A 16406-nucleotide genomic window follows, 5' to 3' on the forward strand; every position below is an offset into this window, starting at 1 on the left:
ATTCACAACCAACGTAATAATTTATTAGCATTTTCTATGCAAACTATCAGCATGTTTTCTATTTTTACTTTTTTCCCGTCACGTTGTTCATTTATTTGTTTGTTTATTCAAAAAAGAGGCATTTTAGAAATTTTTATTTTTCCTTATTTTATTACTTCAAAAATCAAACTTAATCGAGACATAATTTATTTATGAACAAATTAACATTTTACACACTGCATGGTAATGTCTGGTTGTGTTATTTTTTAAAATCTATTTATTAAAAACTAATAAAGAAGAAACATGTTTTCTGCAGTGACTTGCGTCAAAAATTTAGAAGTCCTCGTGTTAACATGACGTCACTATTGTTTACTTTTACCCAAACCACGCCCCCGTTAGCAACTTGTGGCTAGCTCGTTACCGAGGAAGGCAGAGAGCGTCGAGGGATCTTCTTCTGACACCACCCAGCGTCAAAGACTGTCCGCTCGCACACATTTCTGTGAGTAAACGACATTATACCAGTTCACTCCCTTATATTGAACGATTACAGGCATGAAAAATGGGTTTATTTTGAAAACCACCTGGAGGCGCAGCGAAGAGGAGAGTGAGAACCGTTTCGTTTGAGCTAACGTCAGGACCCATAATATAGCTTTTGTTAGAGCTGATGTTAACGTGCACGCCACGCGTGATGTTGATTAAAAACGGCGTTACTGTGAAGCTGCCGCTCATGTATGTTGCTCGGTTGTTTTGTATAGTTGACCTATGAGACTCAAGTGTCAGGGTTTGTCCGGTTATCTAGCTTATGTAAGCTAATGGCTCCAAATCTTAAATGGAAACCCAGAACTGCGGTGGTTGGCGTCAACAGATATCGGATGTGATCGTGTCGCCTCAAGGCAAATTATAGATAATAACATTACAATAACACAGTCCAGGTGACATCTTCTACTGGTCATTTCTAAGTTTAAGTACTTCGTTGTAGCTGCTGCGAGTGAAATGGCTGCACTTAGTTCAAATTCAGAACGCAGTTAGCTGTAACGTTTGGTTAATTTTGGATATTACAGTCCTTAATTGTTCCAGTATTATAACTGTAATTGAGTGTTGTATTGTTTGCTTTTCCACGGTAGGTCTGTTTAATTTCATTTTTAATTGGCGATCCATATCCTATAAAAGTGTGAGAGTACATATAAAATGAAAATAAGGAACACAGCAGAAATTAAAAATACTGACAAATAAATAAAACCACTGGACTGAGGAATTAATTGTGGCTTAATTAGCTGCATTCAGAAGCATAATCTATCACACGTACAAATTTAAAACATTGAGTTAAGTCTGAGGAAGATATGCAACATGTATGCTGTTTCTGACCGATTTGCATTTTTCTTACTCCTGTAACAACGCAAGCACATATGAGAATCAATGTGCTGCAGGTGGCTTCCCTGAGATAATAGTTCTCAATCGTTTAGAAAATGAAGAAATTACAAGATTTATCCATTTAAAATAAGCATGTCCCAGAAAATCATCAGATTTCCCCATTGAGCTTAAAAAAAAAGAAGCTAGCTGAAATACATGCTGTTGGTTAAAGCATTTTCAGGTCGAAAAAGACTTAAATGAATAGGGTGGAAGTCTGATTTTGTCAGTATTTGAGCATTTGATTACTGATCAAAGCCAATCAACAAATCATTTAAAAAAAATTGCTCCATTTATTGGTGCATCTCTAATCTGAGAATCATGCTCTTTTTAGCTTGGTGTTCAAAATTATTGTTATTACAACTTAAAGTGTTTCATTTAAGCAAAAACAAAATCCAAACCTTGAAAAGTTACAACTTTGTTTGAAAAAAAATATGATGTGCTTTTTTTTATAAGATAAACCTGATGAACAACCAGATAACATTTGTATTACTTTCAGAATGAGGTGGTTGACAAAGTTTACAATTTTGCCCTTACACTCAGCTTTCCCCTCCAGCCTTCTTTTAAAAAACTCTACAGGAAACTCTGCCCTTTGTCTTCCAAACTAATCCTGATCCCGGGAGCTAAAATAAACAGTGCAGACGTTACCAGCCCCTGCCTGTTTTCAACAGATTTTAGCTTTAGTTGGCCATTACTGGAAGCTCAGAGGTATAAGTGATGTCTTGAGCATGGATGACACATCTCTAGAGCTAGACATAACTTGTTGCTGATTAGTCATCATTTTTCACCTTTTTTGTTTGATTTTAATTTTCTTTTTACTCATTGCGGACTCTTGGCCTTCGATTTATCACAGCATATGCAGCGCAGTCTAATCTGATGTTCTCTAACTGTTGCCTCTCAGTCGTGCGTATAAGATTGATTTGATTCGAAGATTAATCTCAAAATGTCGAGCTCTCAAGCATGTTAGGCGCTTGATTTTTCTGCTGCTTTCCTTCTCCTTATGCTTTTTGTTTGCCTTCTTTATTTACCTTTGTTTATGCTGCTGAGCTTTTTACTCAAACACTCCCAAGCTGTATACATAAAAGCCTACTTGTGCATTGTGCTACCTGCCACAGCCGTTTATCGCACCACCTGGTTAATGGTAAATTGTTCCAGAAGGAAGATATGTTTGCACATAAACACGGACCCAGGGCCCCTGTGTTTACAGTAGTCATGGCAGCACTTGGTTATTCAACAAATAGATTTAACATCTTCCTCTCTGACTAGTGGTAGAGTGTGTTTGTATTACTGGGTTGGGCCGCAGAAGCGAACTTCTCAACTTTTAGTGCTTTTCTCTCGTGTACCCACCATGCTGTGACGCTCATTTCAGCCTCTGCTGATTCTTTATTTTTTTCTTGAAGAATGAATTTCTTATCACCGAGTGAAGTTATTTTGTTGAAAGCAGCCAACCATGTATGTTTTCAGCATTCTGTCATTCCTCGGTGGCTTCATCGAGTGACTTTCACTTCTTTCCTATTTCCCTCTCTCTTTTTTTGCAGGCCAGTGAAGTCCAGATGCATGAGTCCCAGTCAGATCCAGCAGGACACACCATACAAGCAATCCACATAGAAAGCAGAAATCCTTCTGAGAATGAGAGTCGAGTGAAGAGCAGCCAGACTTCTCCTCCAGAGGTCGCAGGGGTCAGTTGTCCGCACTGGCGTTCATTCAGTCCATCAGAGTTAGCTTTACAAATAACAACTAGAGATGCGTCGATCAGGCCGACACCGATTCAAATCATTTTTATTTGTTGATTTACTTCTTGATGCATTCTTAGTTTTGATACATTCGCATTGGGGAAATAAACAGCTGGTTTTCAGTATTTGACCTGACGATCGTTGATCAGAGCCGATTCTGAAAAAAATAGTCAAATTCCAAATCAGCCGATTGATTGGCGTACTTATAAAAAAATATATATATTTTACAGATCTTTTTTTGAAATTTCCAACAATTCATCCTCCAAAACAATTTTCTTTAATGTGTTTTCTACAGATGCATAGATCAGTCTTTTCCTGGCTGGTATGATTTCCACATTTATTTAAGGTCTGACTTGCTGATTCCAGTTTTCATCCAATTTTAATTTTAGAATTAAAATAAAAAGGTTCTGCATTCTTTTTTCTTTAAAATATTGTTTGTAGCTGCGTTAGATTAGCTGGACTAAACCCAAACAGAGCGCACATGCTTTTAGTTATAGGCGTATACGTGTAAGAAGTGCTGGGAGTTTCTCGGCTTCGTGGGTTTCATGAATGGAAGAAAAGCAAATTGGATTTTTCAGTGTCGAACCGTCACCGATCAGAGCTGATATTCTGATCTCTGGCTGCTTGATTGGCGAATAAAAGACATTTGACTGACAAAAGAAAGAGAACAAACGTGTTGCTACAGCTGAAAATGATGACCTCGATATTTTTCATGACATCATTCTGCAGTGAGGGGTTCTGTTACTTTGTAACACTAGATAGGTGTAAGGAGACATGGATAAACATGTATCTCCACTTCAGCAGATCCAGATGCTTCCCCCACCCACTAAAGCGTGAATAGATTTGTTTCATTTGAACCGTATCCAAGCACCACAGTTTTTTTGTTTTGTTTGTTATTTTTTTTACCCAATACCCGTACACTTAGATAATTTTAATGAGTCTTCAAACCTTTCTGTTTTCTTGTCTGTGTTTCTCAGCTTCTTCACGGTGAAAGAGAGTGCATCGAATAGGTTTTGGGGGAGAGGGCGTGTGTGTATGTGTGTGTGTGTGTGTGTGGAGCTGAGGTTTAGAAGAGGAGGGGGAGCTCGGCTCCTGCCGGGTGGAGGGATCAGTGTTATATTGTTAGGTCTGTTTACGCTCGCGTCACGTGGAAAAGCTGGGTTAGATTTTCATAGTTGCCGAGAAGTATTTCAGAAACCTTCCAATGGAGACTTTCAGGTTTGTTCTGTTCTAGCATATAGAGCCAGACTTTTGTAATTAGTTGCTTTAGTGTCTGTGTTTTTTTTGTTGTTTTTTTTTGCATAAGAGTGATGTTTGGATTTTTCAGCAAGTGCATGTTTTTTTTTGTTTTTTTTAACACAGCACAGCAGTAAGAATCAGTTCTGGAATGAGAAGCTTATTGTTTGTTTGTTTGTTTGTGTTTTTTTCTCCTGCATGTTTTTAGCATTTCCCTCTGCTGTCAGTCTTTTCTCAAAGGAGTTCACAAGACCAGTCTTGCGGGAACATATCTGTGTTTACAATCAGTTGCTCACTGGTATGACTTTCAACAATAACAACAACAGAAGATGTTTGGACTTGCACGCTGCCATAGCAACGGGGATTAGGCGAAGGCTGTTGTTGTGTTGATGGTGTCCATAGAAAAAAATAGAGGGGGCCAACTGGCTCTGTCCGTGGGATGGACCTGCCTTTTTTCTTTTCTTTTTTCCTTTCATTGCTTTAGTGGCCATTCTAAAGCACGCAGTTTCATAAGAAAGGGCAAACCAGGAGGCAGTCCTCTGTTATTGTTAGCCCAAAGCCTGTGTGAAATTCTCTGTCAGTTTGTTTACCCGACTCCAAACAGACTGTGCCTTTGGAGAGGAATGTTTGTTTGTGGTTCAAACCTTAATTAAAATACGAATCTCAAGTTCTGTTTTCGTAAACAGGCTCTGTGTGCTTTTTTTATTCATTATTTATATCTCTGTGCCATTTTGATTCCTCAGTTTATGTTTACCATAAACAACTCCTGAGCTGTGAAGCTGACAGCAAGGGGGACGGTTGAGGGGCGGGGGTGAGGCGGGCTGGGGGGGTTTGATAATTGCTCCGACTAGAAGAAGAAGAAGAAGAAGATGATGTTGTTTTTCGGGTTCTGGCTGCTGTTGGTGTTGTTGTTGTTGTTTTCGTTGGAGTTATAATTCCCCTGAGCCATCCTGTGTTTTGGTTGTTTTTGTATTTCTGCTGCTGTTTTTAGCAGTAATGTCAGAACCACTCGGGTCACGTTGCAAAGTTGAACTGAGAATTATAGAAAGAATTTAATAACAGGTGGTTAGGCAAGAATAACAGCTTATTTTTCCTGAGTGGCGCTGTGTTTAATTATACATGGTTCAGTAGTTTTTTGTTTTTTTTTAATAAGCTGATTTGAGCTTGAGATTATTACTGAATGATAACATTTAGAAAAAAAATATCCTTTGACCGAATTGGCACTAAAACTAAAACAAAAATGTATTCCATGATCTAATGCTTTAAATTGTAATTAAGATAAGAATGTCTTTCTGGAAAGTGAGGGAAAGTGTTTTTTTTTTTGTTTTTTTCAAACAGTTGACGGCAACAAGTGTGGGAGGGGCAGCTCTCTAGTGTCCATAAACAACACTGAAAGCCAATTGCATCTAATTTAAAAATGAGTTCAAACCAGAAGAGATTTATAGCTGAAATTTAGAAATTTAATTATCCAAGCCTAATGACCAAAAAGTGAAGAACTCAAGGATGCACTGACATAGATATATTAGATATTTTCATCCCAACAAACATGGTTTGACTGAAAATCCTGCACACGTCTCCTTACGCCTATCAAATGTAGTGTTGTAAAGTAACAGAACCAGTCCCTCCAGAATATCAGGAAAAATATCAGGAATATTGGTGTTGAGATGTTTAGTAGAGGACGGATAGTTATCATACCATCCTCTGTTATCCTGATAAATGTTTAGAGTTTTGATCCAAACTGAAGTTGACCAGTTTAACTTAAAAAAGCAGAAAAATATAGTGATGCATCAATGTAATTGAGTGAACTCTTATGTTTTTTATGTAGTTAATTTTCTGCAAGAATGAAATAGTTTAAAAGACTTATGCAGGAAAAGGCTACAAGCTTACTACATGCTTAAGCTTGTAGTAATTGTTTTGATGTAGTAAAAAAAATATACGATTAAAGTAAAATTTCAATCAAGAGGTTGATACAAAAATATTGCTAAAATAATGACTAGATCAAGGGAAAAAAACTATTCAGTTACAAAAATGTCCATAATGATGCATGATTCCTAGAGAGTAATGCTGTTATTAGGCCATTATTTATTTATGCTTTGCTTATATTTCACCAATTACCTCCTGTAATAATGTGGGTCCCGTTTGATCTTAATTTAGTTTTAGTTAAATTTGGTTGACTCACTGTGAGGAATGTTACTTTGTGTTCGGTCTGAACTCTGTATCCTCTGTTTCTTATCTTTTAACCTTTTAGCCATAAAAGCAGCAACAAAGATAAAGTTGTATTTTTATACTTCACTCTCTTCTAAGGCATGCACAGTTTTGTTTATACAGTGCATAAGGATGAAGGGTGCAAAACTCGAGGATATTTTAAAATCAGCGTTATGCTGTGATTTTGTGTTTTAACATATTCTCCTATTGAAACATCTGATATGTTGTGGTTTAAGTACAAGAACCTGCAGGAACCTTCAGGTTGTTTTATACACACAAACTATACAAATCAGAGCCATTGGTATCCAAGATGACCATTCTTAACTGCATACACAGAAAAACGAGCTCAGTTATCTAGCAGCTGATAGGAATTTTTTTTCAATTAACCAAATATACCTACATTTTCTAGTTAGCCATTTAAGTGTGACCAGCTGATTTCATTGTTGATTGATAAAAAAATTTTTGGATTGGACAAACGTGCAGTTTTTTGTTTGTAGAGGCAGAAATTTTAATCCAACAGAAAATAAAAAAGTAATTTCAGAATCATCCTGTTTTAAGTAACCAAACACTTGTCTCCTATCGTTTTCTGAATTTTAACGTACTCATACGAAGGACGTGCTGGTAGTCAATCCATCAATTCACCAAAAATGGAGGAAGCTCTTAGTTTTGATGCGTTGGATGGACTTGGAAAGATTTTACTGTCATAGAAGAGCCCATCAAATTGTTGGATTCTGATTTATGCCGCTCTAGTTGGTAATGATCCATCTTTAGGTAAATCATTGCAGCAGATTATGGATGAAATTGAAGCAGCTGTTGGGTCAAAATCCAAGCCTACAAATTCCCTGCTCACTGAACTGACATCTAGAAAAGTATTGTCCTCCAGAAAGTGCCTGACTTGACTTGATGAACCTGAATATCTGGTTCGCAGTGAGCATCCTTAAAAAGTGTTAAATTCATGAATCTAAAATTGATGCCTTAAATAATCACAGATTTTAAATTTTGTCTTGACTATGTATGTTTTTTCTTATGGGATGTTTATATCAGGCAAAAGTTTGAGTCACACACAGACATTTTCATTCACTGCATTCTTTGCCTTGAGGCAATTAAGCCTACCAGGAACAAGTTAAATAATTGCCACTAATACTTTCTAACTGACTTTTTTCTTCTATAAATTTATTGGCTGGACGACATTCGCAAAAAAGGCACTAGTTGTTTTTTTTTGCGTCTATGATGGGTGTGTAAATTTATCATCAGTTGATCGAGACGACCCACATTCTTTAAAAACGTTTGACACTGCCATGTGTTGCCATGTGAGAAGCACAAAGCCAAGAGCCACAAAAAGATCACCGAAATTTCACTGTTTTGGTCCCCTGAAAAAAAACAAAAAAACAATTGCATTTCTTTTTTACATTTTTGTTGTAATATAGGACTTCATTTTAATTCATAATGGTCTTAAAACATCTTAAATTTGAGTTGGTGGAACCTGGTAAAGAAAAAAAGGCATATGTCCCGTTTAAAGGCTCCCGCCCTTTTTCTTTCTCAGAAACAATTAATGACTCCTCTCCCTACATTTCTGGGAAAGACTTTAGCCAGTCTGATCTTCTCTCCTTTGATGATGAAGGTTCCAGCGTCGTTGTCGATGATGACCCCGCCTGCCGAAGCTCCGCAGCCACTGCAGCAGGCACCACAGCAGCCCGTCCTCAGTCCTCAGCAGATCCAGGTGCTAGTCCAGCAGCAGAAGGCGCTCATGTTACACCAGGTAACGGCACGACTAGCTCGTTTCGTACGCCACATTTAACACAAGCCCTGTGCCCCTGTCATTCTAACGTTATTAATATGTCTGCAGCAACAAATCCAGGAGGTCTTCAAGAATCAGCAAGAGCAGATAAATATGCAGCTTTTGCAACAGAAGAATGCCGGGATAGTTACTCAAGAGGTAACTTTCAGAAATACTCTGTACGTCAGGGAAGTAATTAAATGGGACTGCTTTGACTTGTGGTTATTAACTGAACACTGAATGTTGTGTAAATACAGAGTACAGAAAGCTCCTGTTTCTTAGCCCAACAGAGAATATTTGTGGAAAGTTTAATCCCTGATCGTCTGTCGCAGCTTACAGCCCAGCAGATCGCCATCCAGCAGCAGCTGCTTCAGGTGCAGCAGCAGCATCTCCTCAACCTACAGAGGCAAGGCCTGCTGTCTGTGCTTCCCAGCACCCCCACTGTAGCTCCAGGTATGATGCATCGCACGGTCTCACGTCTGCCCTTCGTTACTCACACTATGGAGGAAGTTAAATTTAAAAAGAAACTTTCTGTGGTGGAATTAAATCAAGTTCAGTTTCAAAAACTAGAACTTTTTTGAGGGTCTATTCAGGTTAGATTTTGCTAAGAAAACAGCTAAGTGTTTATCTTTAATTGTTTGTGTTACTGAAGCTGTCTTCTTAGACACAAATGAAAATAGAAAGGAAAACAGACTGTTTGTACAGTCTGTACAAACCTGCATCATTAACATATTTTGAGTTGAAATCATTGGAGCGCCCCCAGGTTTGACTGTGCTGCATGTAGGCTGCTGTATAACCGGAACAACAGCCTCAGGACTCTGTTAGGACATTTAGCATTTCAACTGAGTTTATTTATGTTTACCATAGGTTTTGATTAAAATTCTAAATATGAATTCTTTAAGCTGATTGGAAAGACCCCAGGCTAATTATGTAGAGATCTTTTGCTCAAAATGCACCGTTTGGCTTCCTGTTGAATATAAACTGGAATTTATGCCCACATATTCTTTTCCCTGTATGTCTGAATGATTCAAACTCAAAATATATCAGATAAATTGGAAATATATAAGTTGGATAACCTACTATTTTTTTAACATTTGACTGTAACTTGTTTTTAAAACACATTTGTAATATTTTGAATATAATTGCAGTTTTTTAAATCCAAACCAACTTTGAGAACAAGTGAGGGAAACATATAGGAGTGGTGGGATCCAGGATAGTTTAGCAGGGGGCGCCATTGATCAAACCAATAAACTTCTAATGACACTTCTGATGTCATGGCGCCTCGTGTGGAACAGACCTTCATCTCAGCTTCACTCAGATGACTTGTAGTGAAGCTGCATATATCTCTAAGGATGTCTCTGTCTATTTGTGACTCTTCAGGGTGTGAAAATGGCAGCGTCCTCTCTCCTGGTGGAGATATCCGAGAGTCTTCCAGCCAATCGACCACCAACGGTCATCACACTCTGATGAAGAGGAAAGAAAGGTTTACAGTTTACTGCTTTCTGTTTCTGGTTGCTCATGTTTGTATGTATTCTTGAAAGGTTCCATTGATAGCTGACTTTTGCGTTTTGTGCAGTGGGTCACAGGAGGAAAGCCCCCAGAACAGCCATCCTCTGTATGGAAACGGCATGTGCAAATGGCCAGGCTGTGAAACTGTTTTTGGAGACTTTCAGGCATTCATGAAGTGAGTACATATAACAATAAAATTAGCATTGACGCTAACGAATAGAACATTTAATGTATTAAATCTCTTTCTAGTTGCCCAACTTTACAATTAGTCAGCGTCCTCTGACTAATTAACATTTAAACATATTTGTTTATGTCCAGACATTTGAACAGCGACCACACACTTGACGACAAGAGTACGGCGCAGTGCCGTGTGCAGATGCAGGTTGTTCAACAGCTGGAGCTGCAGGTATGAGAGCGCTGGTTTCTTTCTCAAACAAACAAAAAATCTATGAATCATCTTCGGTTTACCAGAATTATCTTTGCGTGTTATACTTTCATAAAACTAAAATGTCGGTGACGAGTTGTGAAAAGACAGCTCTGTCAAAGTAAATGTGGATGTATTTGTAGTTCTGCTGTGTTTTTTGCACCCTCCCTGGAAGCAGAGGTGTTGTGTTTGGATAATTACAGCGCTCAGGATGACACATTGAACGCCATGTAACTAAAACTGTGAATTCACCAACCAACCTCACGCTCTATTTCGGTCCTCCATCTAACACAGCTGAAGAAAGACAAGGAGCGACTGCAAGCTATGATGGCTCATCTCAAATCCTCTGAACCCAAACCTGCAGCTCAGCCCGTGAGTTCTCATTTTCCATTTACTCTTTTTGCAAACATCTTCCGCTTGGTTTGTAGATAACACATTTTTTGTGGGTTTTTTTTTTTGTGTGTGCGCAGGTGAATCTGGCGTCTAATGTGTCTTTCACCCCGGTGACATTGCCCAAAGCCCCTCCTCCTATGAGTCTTTCTCAGAGTGCCACAGCCCCCTCCACGCCCCTCACACCGCTCTCTGACTCGCCGTCAGTCCTCACCCCCAACAGCTTGTTCACCAGCACTCCTGTACGGAGGCGATACAGCCGCTCTGTCAGCCAAGGTACCAAACACATCAGGAATATCTGCAGGATTTACAGCGCTTTGCAAAACTTTGATACAACATTACAACCATATGAACTTCATTGTGTTTCACCGGGACACTCGAGACACAATAAGTAGTGCATAATCATGAGGCTTTTTGCAAATGAAGACCTGAAAACTGTGATGAGCATTTCTATTTATTTCCCTTTCTTAAAATCTAGTGATACCAACAAGATGTCGACTTGAAATAAACTTAAAATAACTTCTAACGGTTTAGATCAAAGCATATTCCTGTGTTTGAAAGTTTAGACCCAAATCGTGTTAGAAATCTGTGGTAAAACTTGAAATGAATTCATGCAGCGCAATCGGTAAAAAAAAAAAGTGAAAGTTGAATAATCTTGTATTTGTAAGAAAAAATTCAAAACATTGTACTCTTTTTATTCCACGCTATAATTATGTGCTGCTTTGCCTTGGTTTGTCACGTAAAATCTCAATAAATTACTCTGAAGTTTGTGGTTGTAACATGACAATATTTACACAAGCGCAATGGGTACAGATACGTTGCATGGCATTTTAAATACCTTATTTGAAAGAACGGTTTCTATTTGTTGCATCTTTTTCTTCTATTAAGTTCACAAACATATTTTTTATGCTTTTTTTTTTTTACAGATATAATTGATAATAAAGAGTTCTACCTGAGCACAGAGGTTAGACCTCCATTTACATATGCGTCCCTCATAAGACAGGTAACACGTCCTGGATATATGTACTTCATAACTCTTCAATATTTTGTTTGTTTTCAGCTTTCTTTTGCATAGTAACTCGGTCACTGTAAAAACAGTATCTCTGACTCCCTTTTTATCTGTTTCAGGCTATATTTGAATCGCCTCGCAATCAGCTGACGTTAAACGAAATCTACAACTGGTTCACCAGGAACTTTGCATATTTCAGGCGCAATGCAGCTACTTGGAAGGTATCCATAACATCACACATTTAAAAATGAGAACACAAAAAGTCTCATTGTATTTAAATTAGAGATGGGTATTTATCGTATCGTTTATCATTTATCATGATAAATTTGTAATTGTAAGATTTTAATTCATCGATGTCACAAAAAATTTCAGTTAATGACATTTAAAAGCTCTTAAAACTATTTATCCGTATTGTTGGGATTGTAATTTTTACTGCATTTTTCTCCACTGTTTGTTCAGTAGAAGTGTATCAATAAGTATAAATAAATTTTAAAATATGATGAAATGCTGTTACTGTGTGCATTTTAGTGATGCTAATCAAACTACAGAAGCTTATTACAAATGGGAATGTTGTTCAAGAGCAGTATTTGTGTTTGTGGGACTACAATCGATGTGACACACTGTATATTACCACTAAATATTGGGATAACACTTTTAAGTCCATATCCCCCGCAACTAATTTCCATTTAGTCGTCATTTACATGAGATTTGTGTAACGGCACAAGGTGTTTCTTGAATCTTCCAGAATGCTGTCAGACACAACCTCAGTCTGCATAAATGCTTTGTGCGCCTGGAGAACGTGAAGGGAGCCGTGTGGACGGTAGACGAGATCGAGTTCCACCGACGGCGGCCTCAGAAGGCTGCTGGTAACGGGTATGTACACTGTAGACAGTAAGACAGGACGCTGTGTACTTTCCCATCTTACTAGACGTCAGGTGGCCGACATCAAAGAACTTGACCTTGTCACTCCGCCTCACGAGTGCCTGCAATATTTACTGTAAGCAAACGTTGAAGCTAAGAAGCCCCAGGGGTTTGCTTTTCTAACATCGCGTATATTTGTTGTGTTTGTGTAGCAAAATTAAGGACACCGAAGGGCATCTTGACATCTTTAAATAAAATATGACAACAGCAACACTGTAAACAGCTCAGTGAAGGTGAAAGATTTACAGTATATTTGATTTAAATCAAGTCAGTGCCGGTACAGAAAGGGTCATTGATGACTTCTGCTAAATAAATCATTGGGAAGTGACAGGCAGTCTGATCTATGTTTCACAAAGAAATAAATGTAGATTTAAAAAAAACTTTAATCCTTGTAATGAACCAAGATTTTATGCTCTTTTTTTTTGTTTGTTTTTTTTTAGTGTGTTGTGCGTCAGAAAATTAGGAATTGGGTTATTAAAAAAGCATGACTGCTATTTAGATATCCTTTGCCCACATTTGAAATTCAAAATGAAAGAGAATTGACTACTAGAGTGATTTTTAAAACTTTCTCTTTGTATTTTTGCTTGAGAAATTACAGAGAAAAAAAATGTCTCAACTAAAATCTAATATGCCAAAATAGTATTGTTAGCTCTTCACTCACTGGTTTAAAAATCCAGAACTTGAGATATTTTAGATTTTCTTTTTAATGTGACTACATTAAAAGCCTAGTTGTGGATGCATTCATGTTACATAAACGTGTGAAAAAAGGCATGTAAGAAATTTCAGTTTTTTTGAAGAACCTCAGAAACATCTACGTTCTCTTAGCCATTTCCTGAGTATGAGGGTCAACATTGACCTGCCTTAATGGAATGGCACATATTCTCTGCTGCTTTCCTCTCACTGACTAAATGTACTCAAATAAAGGATTTCATATTTTTTTCAAAATTTACAGTGTTTTTCTATGTCTTTCCATCTAATCATTGCTTTGTCTCTACATATGAAACGTAGATATATTTGTAGCTAATTTTTAACTAATGAGACTCAATATGCATCTGCTTTACTAGGATGGCAGGTTATGTCGTCTTTCCTATTTTGAGGAGTGGCAGAAACAGAAATTCTAGTAAAAAATTCCTGAACACTCCTGTAAAGTTGCTAATGATGCTGCTAAGCATGCTAATGACCATTTTGTTAAAAAAAAAAAACAGAAAAAAACTCATATTTTTTAAGCACAGAATTTTTTTCACTTTTCAAAGAAATTCAGTTTAGATTGAAGATAAGATCTTTAGTTTAAAATTTTACTACTCAAATGAAAATGATCTTACTTTAAAGCGTTTTGCTCTTTTCCAGGGGGGTTCCAATGAATCTAGAGGGCGCTGTAATATTTTCCCATTTGGCTGCAACTAATTAATATATAACGTCTTTTGCACATTCTTGCCAATAGATCTCTGCTGAAGAACTCTCAAAGTCGCCAGAGCTTGCCCGGGTCTGCTCTTCAGGTGAGAGATACGATCTCAAGCTTTGTTTTGTTTTTTTTTTTTTTTCATTTTAAAATCTTAGTATTATGGAAGATGAAGCTAAAAGTTAGCATGTTTGAGACACTTAATGCCACTTTCCCCCTCTCAGAATGCTGGTCTAGATGGAAACAGCTGCCTGTACAACCCGGCCTCGATAGGTAGCATCGCGCTGCACTCGCTGCCTCACGTTCTCCAGGAGCAGATGAACGGAGCGCTGGCTAACGGATGTGGCTACCAAAGTGACAGCAGCACAACACAGTCTCCTCCTCAAGCTTTGTAAGTTCTCCCTTTCCCCACCTTCTCCGTTGCGTTCCTCCCCGCTGGTTTGAAACGTCAGTACTGACAGCGCACCCTCTCCTTAGTATTAAAGAAGAGCAGGAGGACGAGGAGATCAGCGAAAACTATCCCTACGAGTCTCCGGAGAGCACAGACGAGCACGGCCACAGCCCCGAAATGCTCCAGGAGGAAATCAACGGCAGCCCGGAGAGGTCTGAGCTTCATTTCGATCGTGTGCCTTCTCTCTGACGATTAGGTCCAGCTTCTCCACGGCGACGCCAAATGTCTCACAACATGTGTGAAGTGGCATTCCAGAAAGCAGCGGCTTCATCTATGTAACCAAACACTCTGTCCTTTAGAGTTTTGTTTTCCTTCTTTTTTTTATTATTATTATAAAAATTTTGGAGCATTAGTTTTTGTTTGGTAATATAGCTCTCAGCTGTTTTTGTACAGGTGATTGAGATCACAATAAGACGTTTGTGAAACTGTTTGTGATGTTTCTCATTTTATACAGTTAATCTCTTCACAATAAAAAAAGACCATGATGAGAGAAGCCAAAGGAAAGGGAACACAAATAGTTAGCACTTAACAATAAGTTCCCTTGTTTTAATTGCAGCTTTGTGCTGTGATGGGGCCACACTACCTGATTTTATTTTTAGTAATCATTATATATAAAGATTTGTAGAGGACATAAGAAAAATGTTGCTATAAAAATGAAAATGTTCACTGCCAACATGATCTGTTTGTATTCAAGGTATAATCGATCCAGCTGATCAAAAGAATACACTGCTTCTTTATATTTAAGTTTTTCACCCTTTCAAGAACATTACATTATAAAATAGATTTTATCATTATTGTAAACCAATGCATCTCTATGTATATTAAATTGCTCATGATCTATGTGAAATTATGTCTGTGTGATTTTTGTACTTTAGTCCTAGATTGTTGTTCATGCAAATGTTACAGTTTATTCAATCTAATAAGCTCATTTAGATTATAACATATACTAAAATTATTTGTAGAGAGCATATCAAATTGAACATGTCTAATTCAGATATTATATGGACTCCTATTTGATTGATGAATCAAATATGTTTTTGCATACATAATCATGTAGTGAGATCACACGTAAATTAAATTATGTGTAATTCAGTTGATCAGATGCCAACTGGAAAAAAACCCATCTAAAATCATCCAGCCTGTTCCATTGAGTTGAGTCGCTCTTAAAAAAACAGAACCAGGTTCAGAATTCACATCTGGTGCAGCTGGATGGAGATTTAAGGAAAGAAAAAAAAAACAAGCAAAGAGTTTAGATTTCTTTGTATGGGAAAGAAAAGCAAAGAGAATGAAGTTATTTATTCAGATTTACAAGTTTAAAACAGTGATTTAACTGTATTTATAAATGCACCAAATTATAAGTTAAGGCAATTTTATTCATGTTGGACCATTCACACACAAGGCAATCAAAAATGCCTCACAGGACATCAAAGGAAAGGTAAATATAATAAAGCACCAGCATGAAGGCATGGCATAAAAGAAACAACTGTTTCAAAAAGTTCATAAGTCAAATTTTGTAATCAAAATCTGCAATAAACACAACAAAAATTCTATCAACCTTCATTTGGCCAAGGTAAAACTCCTTGAGATCAAAGATCTCTTTCACAAAAGACAACACAGTTAAACAGTTAGTTGCAAAAAGCAGTACAATATCAATAACATCATTAAATAAAAATCGGTCTCCTAAAATCAGTGTAAACAGTGGAAAATAGACTTTGTTTCTGCTAAATTATGTATTAAAAATGCCTTCTGTCCTGATTTAAAACAAGCAACAGTTTTCAGATAGTTTGTTCCAGATCTGAGGGACATCAAAAACTAAATGCTGCCTCTGCTTGTTCCCTTCTGGTCCAAGTCACCACAAGTAAGTAGCTCTTTGAAAACCTGACACATTTACAAGGTGCATACTTGACAACCTATACGGAAATGCATTTTGGTGGAAGACCATGTACTGCTCTAAGACCAGCAGCAG

The 16406-nt window shown here is 37.5% G+C and overlaps 1 protein-coding gene across 3 annotated transcripts; it reads left to right on the top strand.

Moving 5' to 3' along the window:
• The first annotated feature begins 2939 nt into the window (after positions 1-2939).
• LOC114146529 (forkhead box protein P1-B-like) lies at positions 2940-15287 on the top strand. Of its 3 annotated transcripts, none has more exons than XM_028020682.1 (15): positions 2940-3065; positions 8182-8319; positions 8407-8496; positions 8670-8790; positions 9718-9820; positions 9914-10021; positions 10165-10252; positions 10565-10642; positions 10741-10936; positions 11587-11663; positions 11789-11890; positions 12415-12542; positions 14032-14086; positions 14214-14380; positions 14467-14629. In XM_028020682.1, the coding sequence occupies exons 1-15, from the start codon at positions 2940-2942 to the stop codon at positions 14627-14629; spliced, it is 1740 nt and encodes a 579-aa protein (XP_027876483.1). The 3 variants fall into 3 exon arrangements, with proteins under 3 accessions (XP_027876483.1, XP_027876472.1, XP_027876491.1); XM_028020671.1 differs by lacking the exon at positions 2940-3065 and adding an exon at positions 4206-4337 and having other exon boundaries at positions 14467-15287; XM_028020690.1 differs by lacking the exon at positions 2940-3065 and having other exon boundaries at positions 8176-8319; positions 14467-15287.
• The last annotated feature ends 1119 nt before the right edge of the window (positions 15288-16406 follow it).

This window comes from Xiphophorus couchianus, chromosome 1 (genome assembly GCF_001444195.1).
Source record: "Xiphophorus couchianus chromosome 1, X_couchianus-1.0, whole genome shotgun sequence".
In the NCBI taxonomy this organism is placed as follows: domain Eukaryota; kingdom Metazoa; phylum Chordata; class Actinopteri; order Cyprinodontiformes; family Poeciliidae; genus Xiphophorus; species Xiphophorus couchianus.

Bases quoted from the DNA above. Each gene is read 5' to 3' on its own strand.
- LOC114146529 (XM_028020682.1), top strand. From the start codon at position 2,940: ATGCATGAGTCCCAGTCAGATCCAGCAGGACACACCATACAAGCAATC. The intron at 10,643-10,740 runs GTGAGTTCTCAT...GTGTGTGCGCAG, and splicing joins CCAAACCTGCAGCTCAGCCC to GTGAATCTGGCGTCTAATGT. The intron at 11,664-11,788 runs GTAACACGTCCT...TATCTGTTTCAG, and splicing joins ATGCGTCCCTCATAAGACAG to GCTATATTTGAATCGCCTCG.